Consider the following 14,975-nt stretch of genomic DNA (forward strand, 5'->3'; position numbering starts at 1 on the left):
TGGATTGTGAGGCTATGTCCCCTAGTTCTAGTCTCCCCCACCACTAGAAACAACTTAAATACCTCTCCCTTTATCTACACCTTTCATAATTTTATCCATTTCTATTAGATCCCCTCTCATTCTTATAAATTCCCGTGAGTACAGTCCCTACAGTTGACTCAATCTCTCCTCATACACTAACCTACTCATCAACTTGGTGAACCTCCTCTGCATCGCCTCCAAAGTTAGTACGGAGACCAGAAGTGCACACTGTACTCCAGATATGGCCTCGCCAGTACTACATGCAACTGCAGCATAACCTCCCTGCTCCTAAGTTCAATCCCTCTATCAATGAATCCCCACGTTTCATTTGCCTGCTGCATCTGCAAGCCAACCTTTTGCAATTCATGCACAATAACTTCCAAATCCTTCTGCATGGTAGTGTGCTGCAATCTCTTGTCATTTAAATAATGATCTGATCTTCCATTTTTCCTTTCAAAGTAGATAACCTCACATTTACCAACATTGTACCCCATCTGCCAGAACGTTGCCCACTCACTTAACCTATCTACATCTCTCTGCAAACTCTCCGAATCCTCTGCACAATTTGCTTTTCCATTCAATTTAGTGTCATCAGGAAACTTAGATGCACTATACTCTGTCCCCTCTTCCAGACCATGAATAGTTGCGGACCCATTACATTAAACTGTTCTTCTTTCTTTCTTTCTTTGGCTTGGCTTCGCGGACGAAGATTTATGGAGGGGGTAAAAAGTCCACGTCAGCTGCAGGCTGTTAGATATTAATTAAAACACAAAGTCAGTAAAAGTAAATGGCATTGTACCTTTATAGTCAAATGGAGTGTTGTGCTATGTAAGCCACTCTCAATATCAGGTATGACATGCATCTGGCCTATGAGTGCAGCATGTTTGTGTTTCACAATTGGAGGCCAGAAGCAGCTCGGGGTGGGGGGGGGGTCACGTCTGGATGACCAGAATGTCAATGTGCAGATGTGGAAGTCCGAGATAAACTTGCCTACAGTGAGAATGTTACCAACCACATGTTTAAGTCCTCACCTTCAATGCCATGTTATGAAATGGATCTCTTTATTCTCATATCTTTTTGTGTGTGTGGAAAAAGATTCCTTCCTTTTACCCTTCTTCAGAACTCTACGCTAACTTTGAACACATGACCATGTTTTATCTGGGTAAAAATCTTAGACCTTAGAAATTATGAAAGCCTGTTTCACTTGCTTTATTCACAGCTCTGAATGAAGGTAAAATTAGATGAAACTTTGCACGTAATTTGTGTACACTAAGGTCTGACAAACAGCATTCAAGAACCTGGGGGAAACCTTTGACTTGGCTCATCGCTGCCAAAGATGTGATTTGCTGCTGGGGTACGCTGAGCCCGGTAAGGTTATAGTCCATTTAAAACAAATAAATTAAATTGAGTTGAGGTGAAGAACAATCTCCAGACAACAGTTGGGCATATGTTTGATGTTGCATCCAACCAATGTACAGGGCCTCAAAATGAGCTGAACCTTCTCAATATTTGTGCAAATAATTGCCATTTGTATTTTTCTCTCCCCCGCCACCCCCCCCCCCCCCACCAGATCTGGAAGCGTTATAAACCATTGGAATGAAATATATTCTTTTGTCGAAAATCTTGCTGAAAAATTTTTAAGGTATCATCAAGTCTTTTGAACATTAATACTGTGAAATCTATAATTAATCAATTGTCTTCCTTTCTAAAATATTTTTATTGATTTTAATGGCAAAATTATACAAACAAAAAAGGGTACAATTCAATAAGATGGTATGCACAGTTATATAAATGAAATAAGATATTCCATATATCACTAACATACATAAATTGTAAATCATATCCATATTCTAGAGTATATGCCATTTTAGAAAAAAACTAATACTACAAGAAAAGAGGAAAGAGGAGAAAATCTCTAACTGCATTGCCAGATGCCATATACAATTGGTGTTTAAAAGAAAAATTATAAATATTTAACTAATAATTAACTTCTTTCAGTCCTCAGCTACGAATGTCTTTTATCGTTTTCTCTACAAAAAGTACAACTCTGATGAGCTTGACTGCGGATCGGTACGTATTGTGCAAATAAATAATGTAATCAGGTTTTCAAAGTTAGAAAATCGTGACTGCTAAACTCATTACTTGTCACAATATTTTACTCAAGTCTTCCTTCCTGATTTCGCGAAATAAAAAAACCAAAGGAAAATTGAGCAAAACCATTGCTTTGACTGAATATGCTGACATTTTTAAAAAAAAAGTGGAATCAACTGAGAAGAAAAATGTGCTGAAAGAATTCAGCAGGTCAGGCAACATCTGTGGAAAGAGAAGTAGAGTTTATATTTCAGGTTGAAGATCCTTCGTTAGAGTTCGATAGAAAATAAGTCGGTTTTTAAATTGCAGGGAGATGAAGAGAAATGGAATGGACAAAGCAAACATATCAAGAAGAGAGTTGCCATGGGGATAAGATGTTTGTGAAGCCATCTAGATGATAGGTTGCAGCATGCTCCGACAGGAGATGGAATGGCTACCATTTTAATTCACCGTCCTCTCCCACTCAGATCTGTCTTTCTACTATATCAACAGGGCTGGCTCAAATTCAAAGAACCTTCCAAGTCTAAAGATGGAGTTCAATCCAGATGAGTGCAAGGTGATGCATTTTGGAAGGTCAAACCTGAAGGCTCAGCACAGGTTTAATGGTTGGATTTTTGACAGGGTGGAGGAACAGAGGGATCCCTCAAGGTCGCTGCCCAGGTTAATAAGAAGGTCTCTGGTATGCTTGGCTTCATTAGTTGGGAGGATTGAGTTCGGGTAATGTTGCTGCTCTGATGAGGCCACACTCAAAGTATTGTGTTCATTTTAGGAAGGATGTGGAAGCTATGGATTTACCAGGATGTTACCTGGATTGGAATATCTTATGAGGCAAGGTTAGCCCTTTATCTTTGGAGCGAAGAAGGATGAGAGGTGGCGTAATAGAGGTCTACAAGATTCTGAGGTGTGAACAGCCCTCCACCACCGCCCCCCCCCCCCGGCAGGAATTGCAAACACCAGAGGACTTCTGTACAAAGTGAAGGGAGGAAACTTGAGGGGAGACATTTTTTCCAGAGAGTTGTGGGTGCCTGGAATGTCTTGAGGCTGGAACATTAGGGATGTTTAAGAGACATGAAAGGTCATGAGACATGAGTCGTGGATGAAATGGTTACATGGTAGGAAGGATTTAGTATATTTTTTGGGGGTAGGAATATGGAGGGCCAAAGGCCCTGTACTGTGCAGTAATGTTCTATGTTCTAACAGCACCTCGTCTTCTGACTGTCATGTTGTGGAGGGTTGGACTCCATATCAACATCAACAACTTCAAATAACTAGCATTTTCCATCACATTTGCTTTGTTCCATTCTACATTATCCATCTGCATTATTAATTCAGTTCACCTCTAGTCACTAGCACTCTCTAGTCTGCTGGGCATTTTCCATACCCTTACCTTGCAATTCCCTATCTTGACTACATTTCTGTGCTTACTTTCTCTCTGTCTGCCTTCCTTGTTTAACCTATCCACCATACTGTTTATTGCATTGGCAACGCTGGCCTCGCCCTATCGGAGACATCATTTTGAACTGGAGGAAGATGAGAGACTGCAGATGCTGGAAGCTGGAGCAGCATACAAACTACTGGAGGAACTCAGAGAGTGAAACAGCATCAGCGGGAGAAAAGGAACGTTATGGACCAGAACCCTCCATCATCCATCAAAATCCTGTAGCTAATTGGGTGTTTGCTTTTAATTATTCATTCTGGCGCAGCATGGTTAGCTTAAGGGTTAGTGCAACATTATCACAGCACCAGCGATCAGCTTTTGAATTCAGCGCTACCTCTAAGGAGTTTACATGGTCTTCCCGTTTCTCCAAGAGTTTCTTCCAGGTGCTCCGGTTTCCCTCCCAAGAACGTACAGGGTGTTGATTAGTGTATTTTGGCTTGTGGGCCAGGACCCCACATTTCCCCACCTTCCCTGTAACTTAATACTAACTTAATTTTCTCTCTTTCTCAGTTCTGGTGAAAAGTTTATGACCTGAAACATTATGTTTCTCTAACCACAGAAACGTTTTGACTTGCTGACTATTGCCAGGATTTTCTGGTCTTATTTCAGATTTCCAAGTTCTGCAATTTTTATTCAGGATGTAATTATAAAATATATTGCTTGATTTGAGTTTCATGTATTTGATGAATGTAATTGTATCACCAACATTGGTCATTCTTTTAACCGTCTGTCTTAAACTCCACAATTCATTTGCTGTTTCTCCACTTCTTTAAAAAAAGCAACCAAACTCTTAATCTCCTGACCTAATATCCCCTCATTTTGTTTGCTAAGCCTTCTGTGAAAGTTCCAGTGATATTTTGCTGCATTAAAGGGTCTATTTGTTGTCGCTGCTGAGTATTTGTGTTTCAATTAAAGGGAAACTATACGCAAAGGTCTTCATACTCTGCGGAATGAAGTGCCTGGAGGCGATACCTTCATGCATGAGGGCTTCAAGAAGGTAAAAAGAGATACATCAAGATTTGTTCTATATAATTATTTTAAATCTACCAGTTCTGTCCTTGGAATTTTACCTTTATTTCATATCATTACTCTCTCATTTTGCTGCAGGCAACTGAACAGATTTACCATGAAAACTACTCAGGTAGGGATTCGCCTTCTTTCTTGGTGAACAGGTCCGATCCATAGCTTGTTCTTAAATCACACTGTGACATTCCTAATTCTGCAGCCTCCCCATTCGTGACCCTCACCCCACCTCGAACGTTCTAACTCGGGCCTCATTTCCATTCTCCTTCAGCCCTTCACTAGGGCTTTTCTGAAGGGTTGTTCTTTCTTTCCTAAATCTCCATTTACCTCTTAAAACTCATCTTTGGTCGGGCTTTGATCACCATCTGTGGTTCAAGGGCTACATTTATTTCCTTTTAAATCTGGAACACAGCTTTAAAAGTGCAGTGTTAATGCTAGTTAATGTCGTTCTCCATGCTAATATGTTCAATTTGTTTTTATTAAACTTGGTCAGGAATCTATCAACATCTTTCATTCATATAAACATATTATTCTGTTAAATTTCTCGACATGTCAAAATGGAAAGGGCATGTTTTCATTCTTCATCGAATGCTAAAGTAAGGGGAGTTTCTATTTTAATTAGAATATTCCCTTCATACATCATAATATTATTCCAGATAAATATGATCAGTAAGTACATCATTGTTATAGGCAAACTGCATAATAAAATGATAGCTGTGGTGATCTGGGATTTTTTGGAAGTTTCTTTTCAGTCCTACTGGATTTAACTTTTTATTCACTGTTTTTTTGGGATTTTAATTGTTGGTTAAATCCAGATTTAGATCATTCATCCCTTAAATCTGCTATTTTGAGTAAATCAGTATCTGCAATTCATTTTTTTTTAAACAACTTTCGGTATTTCAGAAGTTTTCACCCTAACAGTAGAGAGTACTCCTTTTATATTGTTCATTGTAATTATTCTCAAATTGATTATTTTTTTAATAGATAATCAATTGATTTAATTGACCAAATCATGTGAATATCAGGGTATAGTGAATTCATTTCATTCCAGATCATTTTTCGATTTGAGTTTTCCTTCTAAAAGGAGACACTGATAATTTAATTCTACTATACTTTGAGATAATGTTTTTTTTTAATTTACGGAGGAGCAAATTAATTTCTTCTGGAAAGAGGGGGTGCAAACAGAGGGGTAGAAAGCTTGATTGTTTGGGACACTGAAAGCATATCTTAAAGGGAAAATTATTTCTTATACAGTGAAGTCTAACAAAGAAAAATTATATATAATTAATCAGATTAAACAAATCAATTTACATATGCACAAGTTAAAAATCCTGAGTTATCTAAAAAGAAGTTGAACTTAAAACTAAATTTGATCTCCTTTCTACTTATTATTGAACAGCAACTTTTGAGAAGTAAAAGTCAATTTTTATTCATGGTGAAAAATATAGTAGCTTTTGGCTAATCAATTGAAAGGAATTGCTGTTAAGTGGCAAATTACTAAGATTTTCCCTAAAAAGATGTTTCTAGATCTGGATGTTGCTACAGATCATTCTAGAATAAATGATACATTTAGTGAGCTCCATTCGAGATTGTACACTTCTGAATCTAATAATGATAATAGCCTAATAATGGTTTTGGACCATTTAAGTATTCCCAAGCTATCTCAGAATTATTGCATCAGTTTGGAGAAGCCTATTTTGCAAGAGGAAATACTTTTAGCTATTTCTTCTGTTACTAGCCCAGAGGACCCATAAACCCAGCAACAATAGATATTCACCAAGACAAATGGTTACTTAAAGAAAAGTTGCTTTTAATTGTCTTTAAACATGAAAATAGAATCAAACTTTAACTTGCTAATATTAACTTAACCCCCTTCTAATTCTAAGCACACGTGTGTGTGTGTGTGTGTGTGTGTGTGTGTGTGTGTGTGTGTGTGTGTGTGTGTGTGTGTGTGTGTGTGTGTGTGTGTGTGTGTGTGTGTGTGTGTGTGAGTTCAGAAAAGTTATTTGGTTCACAGTCCAATCTCACATCTCATTCCTCCAAGTTCACTGGTTGCAGGCAATGCTTATACTGTGCACAGAATTCAACATTTATAAAGTTCACCGGGCTTTGGTGCTTGAAAAGTAAATGGTTACCGCTCAGGAAGGTTCTTGTTAGTTTTCAGAGAGAGATTTGTTGTTCCAGGTCATCCACAACTGATGTACTTCCATCAGTCACCTCAGTGTCTTGCTGACAAAACTTGCCCCATAAGGGTTCTCCAGATGATAACCTCTTTCTTTCAGGTCACCACAGAGTTCCTTTTTGTTTCCCTTATTCCAAGTGAAACATTAGACAGCCAGTTCTCTCCTCTTGCATGAACCACAAGGGCTTCAACCAGGCTGTCTTCCAAAAGCTTGCCAGCTTGTCCTGTTTCTGCTGGCTGACACTGTCAAGTGATCTCTGCGTCTCTCTCGCACACTGAGACTGAGAGAAAGCCTGTTTGACTCTCTCTGCTTACAAACCACATGACCCTCTTACAACAGCAGACGGTCCTTTCAGACAGCAGCAACTCCAGCCTGCTCTTTCATCTGTTGTTTTTGACAAACAATAATCCATTAGTGACATCTCTTGAACACGCTTTAAAGCTCTTGCAAAAAGGTATGAGAAGCCATTATGTCTAGCATAGCTCCAGTATTTCAAATAAGATCTGTTTTAAAGTGTTTGCATGTGACCTACTCTAATAAACCTTCCCCAAGTTATCTCCCAAAAATATTTCTATGTACACTGTCTCACTTCATTACAGTCAGGTAAATCTCCAGGACTGTGGATTTAATTATTTTTTTCTACATTACTTGTGCCTCAATTAAGTTTGTGTTTAATAACCCATTTAAACAGAGTAATCTTCCAGTATCTTTTAATGAAGCTTGCATCTCTCTTATTGTGAAAAAGGGGAAAGATCCACTTGTGTGTTCTTCCTATAGGCCAATTTATTTATTGAATATTGATATGAAGATCTTAGCTGTTGGCCCATAGACTGGAGAATATATGACCATTAATTATTTCTGATGATCACACTGGCTTCATTAAAAATTGTTAATTTTATTTCATTATTTGCCATTTATTTGAATATTTTATATTTACCTCCACTCGTGTTCCTGAATGTGTCCTTTTATGAGATGCAGAGAAAGCATTTGATCAAGTAGAGTGGAGTTATTTATTAGCAATTCTAGGGTAAAAAAAAATTAACTTTGGACCATGTTTTATTAAATGGATTAAATTATTATATATATTTTGTCTAATGCTTCAGTCCTTACTAACTCACAACAATCAAAACCTTTTAATCTTCAACGGGGTACTCGTCAAGACTGTCCTTTAAGTCCATTACTTTTTTACTCGGTCTTAGAGCCATTAGCAATTGCCTTTCAACAGTGTAGAGATTTTTCAGGGATTTATAGGAAAGGTGTTGAACATAAAGTTTCCTTATATGCAGATTATCTTTTGTTTTTTTATGTCTAATCTAAAGACTTGTTCACCATTGATATTATCTATCTCAATTTAGTCAGTTCTCAGGGTATCACATGAATCTGTATAAAAGTTGAGTTTTACCCTTAAATGTTCCTATACCTAGGTATTTTAATTTCCCTTTCAAGATTGTGAGAGATCAATTTACTTACCTTGGTGTTACAATTACCAAGAACTATAAACATCTTTGCAGGGAAATTTTTTTCTATTTTACTTAAACAGGTTCAATTGTCCATAACGAGATGGTCACCTTTGTCAATTTGTGTGATTGGTCATGTTAATTCTATTAAAATGAACATTTAACCTAAATTTTTTTTATCTTTTCCAATCTATACCAAATTTTATTCCAAAATCCTTTTTTGATTCACTTGATTTACTTTGATGATCTTATATATGGCAAGGAAAATGTTCCCGCTTCAATAAAGTCCATCTTCAAAAATCAAAGAGGAATGGTGGTTTGGCGTGTCCCAATTTTAGATTTTATTATTGGCTGGTCAATATATGTAACTTGATTCTTTTGTTGCAATTTGATCATAGAATTGAATGCCCCACATGGGTAGAAGTGGAATTAAATTTTACTAAGGATATTTCCTGGTTGGCAAATTCTTGGGTCTTCTCTACCTTCTTCTTTATATAAATTAATGGACGGCCCAGTCATTAAGCACAGTTTGAGAATATGGGCATAATTCAGAGTTTTCTCTTGTATCTTTTCCAACCTTCTTTGAAAGATGCAGCTTTTAAAGAGTGGCATAGATTGGGTATTAAATGTATTAAAGACCTTTTTTGCACCCTTTGAACACTTGGTTGTAGAAATTAATTCACCTAAAGTTCTTTTTTGAGATATTTGCAAATTAGGCATATTGTTCAATTCCAGATTTTCCTGGTATTCCCGAGATGAATATTCTTGATACATTTTTTTACTTACAACCTCTTTATAAAGTCTTAATATCTCTGATTTACGACAAAGTGGCTAATTTAAGACAAGCCTCGTTAATTAAAATCAAGGATGCCTGGGAGCAAGATTTGAACCTTTTAAATGCCCAGTGAGGTGTGGAATGCTATTCTTCAACTGATTAATGCTGTATCCTTTTGCGCACAGCATTCACCATTGCAGTTTAAAGTAGTTCATAGAGCATATACGTCTAAAGTTAAATTGTCTCATTTGGATCCAGACATAAATCCTCGATTTAACAAATGACGCCTCTTTAATTCACAATTTCTCGACCTGCCCTAGTTATGAAAAATTTTTCAAACTCTATCGGTTATTTTTAAATTAAAATTGGTACCTATCCCTTTAATAGCTCTTTTTTGAATACTTTGATGTTAAAATAATTTCAATTCAGTTTTTTATTTTATCCTTTTCTTTGTTAGCTGCCAGACATGCAATTTTGATTAAATGGAAAGGCAATATTTCACCTACACATGCACAATGGCTGAGGGATATTCTGCCTTGGTTAAACTTGGAAAAAATTAGATATAACCATATAACCATTTACGGAGCAGAAACAGGCCATGTCAGCCTTTCGAGTCTGCACCGGTTCACTAGAACAACTCCACTAGCTCAAACCTCCCGCTCACCGCCAATAACCCTCCAACCCCCTCACTTCCATGTACACATCCAGCCTTATCTTTAATGACAGAAGGGACCCTGATGCAACTATCTCATTCGGAAGTTCATTCCATTCTGCCACCACTCGCTGAGTGAAAAAGCCACCTCTAATATTTCTCCTAAAGTGTTGCCCCCCCCTTACCCTTAACTCATGGCCTCTTATTCCAACCTCCCCTGCCCTCAGTGGAAAGAGTCTGTTTATGTCTAGTCTATCTATTCCTTTCATAATTTTAAATACCTCTATCAAGTCCCCTATGTTCCAATGAATAAAGTCCCAGTCTCCTTAATCTCTCCCTGTAATCCAGATGCATTCAAATATCAAATTCCAAACAACATGGGGCTCGCTTATGGACTTACTGCCGTAACCTTGAGTTAGTGTTAAGAATTTTGGCATGGTGCTGTCCCTCTCCAAAATTATGAGACTTGAATTTTTTTTATATGTCAACGTTCATCCTGAGGAAGGGGTTTAGAATTATCTTTTGTTTCTCTTTTGTTCGGCTCCATTGTATCATTATTGGTTGTGCTGTTGTACTTCTGTATTTCTACATATGATCATTATTGTAACTTTATTTTACTAGTTCTGTAGCCCATATCATAATTGTATTCATTTTGTTCCTATTGAATAAATATCAATAAAAATATTTTAAAAAGAAAAGAAAGAATCTCTATTTAGAAATTCTGATTTTGGGGTACAAATAGACTAATATTCGTGTCATATCTCCCTCTCTCTTCTCTTGGATGCAGCAGACCATCACACAAATGGACAGATCCAATGCTCTGTGATGGCTAAAAGGCATGAAAATAACTTAGTGAAGATGCATTATTTATTTTCTTCCCCCACCCTTGCCACAACAGAATGATGGACTCGATCTGAGATTTTCCAAATGTAGCTGAAATTGGTTAAACACAGGGACAGTGAAGCGGTAGATTAGTATCTACACTATGGTTCATCCATGGCCATATTTGAAGTTTGACATGGTGATAAATTTTATACACAATAAGGTGCTTTTGGCACCTGCCAATATTTGTCTCTTGGCACAGGTCTACATTTGTTGGCTCTGTAGGCATTACCTGAAGTTAAGCCAATGGAAGAGAGCAAAACATTAAAGTCTCCACTTCCGATTATGAGTTCAGGATTCTCTTTAGCCATGGAATCTGTACTTTCTGTCTTGACGTACAACACAATGTTCAACCACAGTATTGAAAATGTCAGTTGTCACATGCAATATACCCATTGTTTAACATAGACAACTAGAGCTACGGTGCTTAAATGAATACATAATTTTTTAATTCTCTGGTCTCCTCTACCTGAACGTTCTCATAATCTAAATCTTCAGCCTTCCTTCATCTAACGCACTGAGTTCTTTCGATGAGTTCTAATTTAGGATCATCGACCTTCCTTTGAATTTGCTTTCTTTTTTAAAAAAAAAATGTGATTTGCAATGTAAAGCCTAATTAAAATAATTGAATTCTCAGTCTCCCACTACATGATTACCATCGTGCGCAGCAGTGGCAGCGCCTGAAAAAGTCATTACATATTAGAATCATATTTTCTGTTTCTTGTACTATCACCCAGAAGTCACTGCAGCTCCCCAGAGAGCGGGAAATTTGATTTTAATGCGCGTTGACTTTTATACACAGTGCTGCCATTGCACATTAATACAACCAGAGACCTAAAATCCAGTGCTGAAAATTATTCTATTTTCATTTATGGAGGGGAAACCTGAAACTTTTCTTCAGTCGAAGGGCTTCATCAGTCAAGGAAAAGGAGCAGAGTCCAGCATTTTAAAGAGCTTTAATAGATGGGAAGACATCTATCCAGAATAAAGATAGATGGGTGCATCAGACATAGAACTGGAGAGAAAGGACCTTGGGGTACTGGTAATAATGTTGACCCACATCTTGTATGTGGGTCAATAGTATTTTTTTTGTGTGAGGTTAATCTGGGCTGGTAATGAGAGTAGAAAATTATTTTGTTTGTGGATCACCTTCTACCTAGTGCACATGGTGGGGAGTAAAATCTGATTTTGCAAAAGAGCAGATGAAATAATCACCATTTTCCATATTAAAATTCTATACTATTTACGATTTCTCAGTGAATTTTAGTTCACTTATCTTGTACACATAATAGTTCATTTTCAATAAATTGTTGCTAAGGAAATCCTTTATTTTATTAAAGTTATCATGTCCAGTCCTTTTTGTGGTTTCTTATCAATCAGTCGAAAGACATATATTAAAAAAAATCTGCTATTAGTGTTATTTGGCCTTGATCTAATGGTTGTCGTGAGTTGCTAAGCAATGCCAGAGGCATAGGGAAAAATGTTCATTTTGATTCTCCGATCACAGGGATGCGAGCGGCTAGTGTCATCATTGCATTGACAGATGGGGAATTAATCAACGATTTGTACGATCGTGCACAAGCGGAAGTAAGTATTCAGAGCAATAAAACAAAAAGCAAGCCTCCGTTTATCTCGAACACCAGGAGAATTTGACAGTATCTTTTCTTTATGTAGGCTGAAAGAGCTAGAAGATTTGGAGCTACCATTTATTGTGTTGGCGTGAAAGATTTCAATGAAACTCAGGTACAGCTTGCATGGTTTTAAAATCATGTTTATATGATCCACTTTCACAAGTGACAGACCCGTGGCAGGAACAAGTTGGTGATGGGCACCCATTTTTACTCTCCTCTTACTCTGGTCCATTAACCGCCATCTTCGTGCTTGGGTTCCTTTCATATTGAAGGCCCAATATGGAAGTTGCCTGCAGTATTTTCTTTCTCCATGAATCCATGGAGGGCGACAGGGATCCCGAAAAACATGCTCTAGGCAGTCACTGAAGATGTCACTAAAAGGCAATCACCCTAGAAACTGTTTCTGTTTTGCTGGGATGAGGCTTCAAAGTCTGAGTACTTTTAAGTGATAACTTATCTTTTACGTCATCCGGATGTCTTGGTTGCCACAAGAAAACCGGTGTAAATAAAGAATTGCCCTCATAGATGTTTTGAATGGCAGAGTGTTGTGGTAATGAATATTTGAAAGTATCAGTAGTGGAGTCCCACAGTCTGAAAAACTATATGGCACGAAAACCAGCTTGCATCATACTTTCCTTGGAATTTCTACGGGAATGCAGCTAAATAATATATTCAAGTTGCAGTAAAACCCACTGGTATGAGAATTGATAGATGGCGGATAAGCGAGTTTTCCGGTTGCTTGAGACTCCCTATTACAATGCCTAACTAATACACCTGCATTAAGAATAAACAGATTAAAAGACAAAAATACTACACAGAACAAACTTCATTGACTATATAAACCTTAAAGAATTTTACTTTATTTCAGTCACATTCTTTGAAATCATTTAACTGTCGCTGCATTTACACGGAACCGCCCAAAAGGCAAACAATAACATTATAAATAATTAACCCCCCAAGTTCAAAGATAAAAATGTACTAACATTTTTGATAATATACTAATAAACTCTTGCTAAGCAGGGAGAAAATGGTGAGCAGCATCAACCAGCTCTTCGTCCTGGACAATGCCATTTTATTTAAACACACCTTTATTCACCCAGCTGCTACGAGCAAAGCAAGAGTAAGGCCCTCCGCTGGCTGAATATTTGTTCCCATCTTCACCAATGGTTTATCTTCAGAGAACATTCACTTTTATAATTTTAAACTTTTATTTAAAATTTTATTTATTCCTATTTATTTGTTATTAAAAACATCTATTTACTTATTTATTTTCCTAGTTATTTTTGGTGGTTCCTTGCCTTCCAGATAACAGGGGTTGTGTGTGTGTGTGTGTGTGTGTGTGTGTGTGTGTGTGTGTGAGTGTGAGTGTGTGTGTGAGTGTGTGTGTGAGTGTGTGTGTGAGTGTGTGTGTGAGAGTGTGTGAGTGAGTGTGTGTGTGTGTGTGAGTGTGTGTGTGTGTGTGTGTGTGTGTGTGTGTGTGTGATGTCCAGTGTAAACTCCGCAGAATAATGAGAAAGAACTGTCAGTGTGTCACAACCAAATTATCCTTTTAACCAAGTTCTTTCCGAATCAGATACATTGTCATGGACATTTGTCACGAAACTTGTTGTTTTGCGGCAGCAGACTGGTGCAGAGCAAGGTGTAAATTTTTTTAAAAAGTAAATAATTAGTGTAAAAAAAAAAGAAAAAATGAGGTTGGGTCCATTGTCCGTTCAGAAATGTGATGGTGGAGGGAAAGAAGCTGTTTTCGTAACATTGGGTGTGTATCTTCAAGCTCCCGTACCTCCTTCTTGAAGTTAGCAGTGAGAAAAGAGCATTCCTTCCTCTCTTTTCCAGCTGGCCAAAATTGCTGATAGCATCGATCATGTGTTCCCAGTAACGGGTGGATTTCAAGCATTAGGAAGCATTATTGACTCGGTAAGTCCAATTCAACTTCCCTTCCTGTCGTGTTGGTGAAGCACGATGTTTTCCTCCAGTTTACTTGGAGAAAAAAATAAGTAAATGGAAAGATGACTTTTTGGAAGTACGTGGAATTAAAAATCTTATATGAGCAGCTAGATATTTTCTGTCATTACAGATTCTCAAGAAATCTTGCATTGAAATTTTAGCAGTTGAACCATCGAGTGTCTGTGCAGGAGGTAGGTTTTAATTTCTGATTCTAGCAACAACATTGCTAAATGATTCAAAAGTAAAAGGAGGATGAGATCATTAAAAAATGTTAATTTCACTGTCAAATTTTCTATGTTTGCACTTTTCATATGATCACATTTCATTATTTGAATTCTTAACTGAAATATTATCAATGAACCGCGCCATTTGCAGACTTTTATATTTCGTGCACATGACACTCAAGCTCTGTTTCACAAGTCAACATAATTTATCTGATCACTTTTCTTTCTAAGCCATAAAAAGTGAAACACTAAAGTCTGCAGACACTGTGATTGTAGTTAAAAACACACCGAAATGCTAGCCGGTCTTGCAACGTCCAGCGCTTTCTTTCTAAGCTGTCCGTTTTCAATTTAAAACGCACAATGCATAACTTGGCTTGTGCTTGAAGAATGAAGACGATCATATCAAACTCATGACTGTAGATTGTGAGGAATGTGAAATGTGCCTAACCAGATAGTATATCTAATCATATCAAGTGTGTAATCTCTTGTCTCAAGGCTCAAATAAAAGTTCAGGCAAGAAGAACTCAACTTTTGCCGCATCCCTTCCTTGCATTTAAGTTTATGTTCTTCTCCACTGAAAAAAAGACACCATTTCCTAATTATCTATGAATAGCAATCTCAGAGTTAATTTGACTTTTCAAAACGTCATAA

General features: G+C 37.3%; 1 protein-coding gene across 2 annotated transcripts in view; it reads left to right on the forward strand.

The window, feature by feature from the left end:
* The window catches only part of LOC138736330 (anthrax toxin receptor 1-like), a 71,503-nt gene that overhangs the window by 11,020 nt on the left and 45,508 nt on the right, over positions 1-14,975 (forward strand). For both annotated transcript variants that reach the window (XM_069885660.1, XM_069885661.1), the window contains exons 2-9: positions 1,592-1,663; positions 2,020-2,091; positions 4,466-4,547; positions 4,658-4,691; positions 12,030-12,109; positions 12,197-12,265; positions 13,990-14,070; positions 14,231-14,291. In XM_069885660.1, the coding sequence (XP_069741761.1) occupies positions 1,592-1,663; positions 2,020-2,091; positions 4,466-4,547; positions 4,658-4,691; positions 12,030-12,109; positions 12,197-12,265; positions 13,990-14,070; positions 14,231-14,291 (551 nt within the window). The remainder of the gene's footprint in view (positions 1-1,591; positions 1,664-2,019; positions 2,092-4,465; positions 4,548-4,657; positions 4,692-12,029; positions 12,110-12,196; positions 12,266-13,989; positions 14,071-14,230; positions 14,292-14,975) is intronic.

This window comes from Narcine bancroftii, chromosome 6 (assembly GCF_036971445.1).
Source record: "Narcine bancroftii isolate sNarBan1 chromosome 6, sNarBan1.hap1, whole genome shotgun sequence".
NCBI lineage: Eukaryota > Metazoa > Chordata > Chondrichthyes > Torpediniformes > Narcinidae > Narcine > Narcine bancroftii.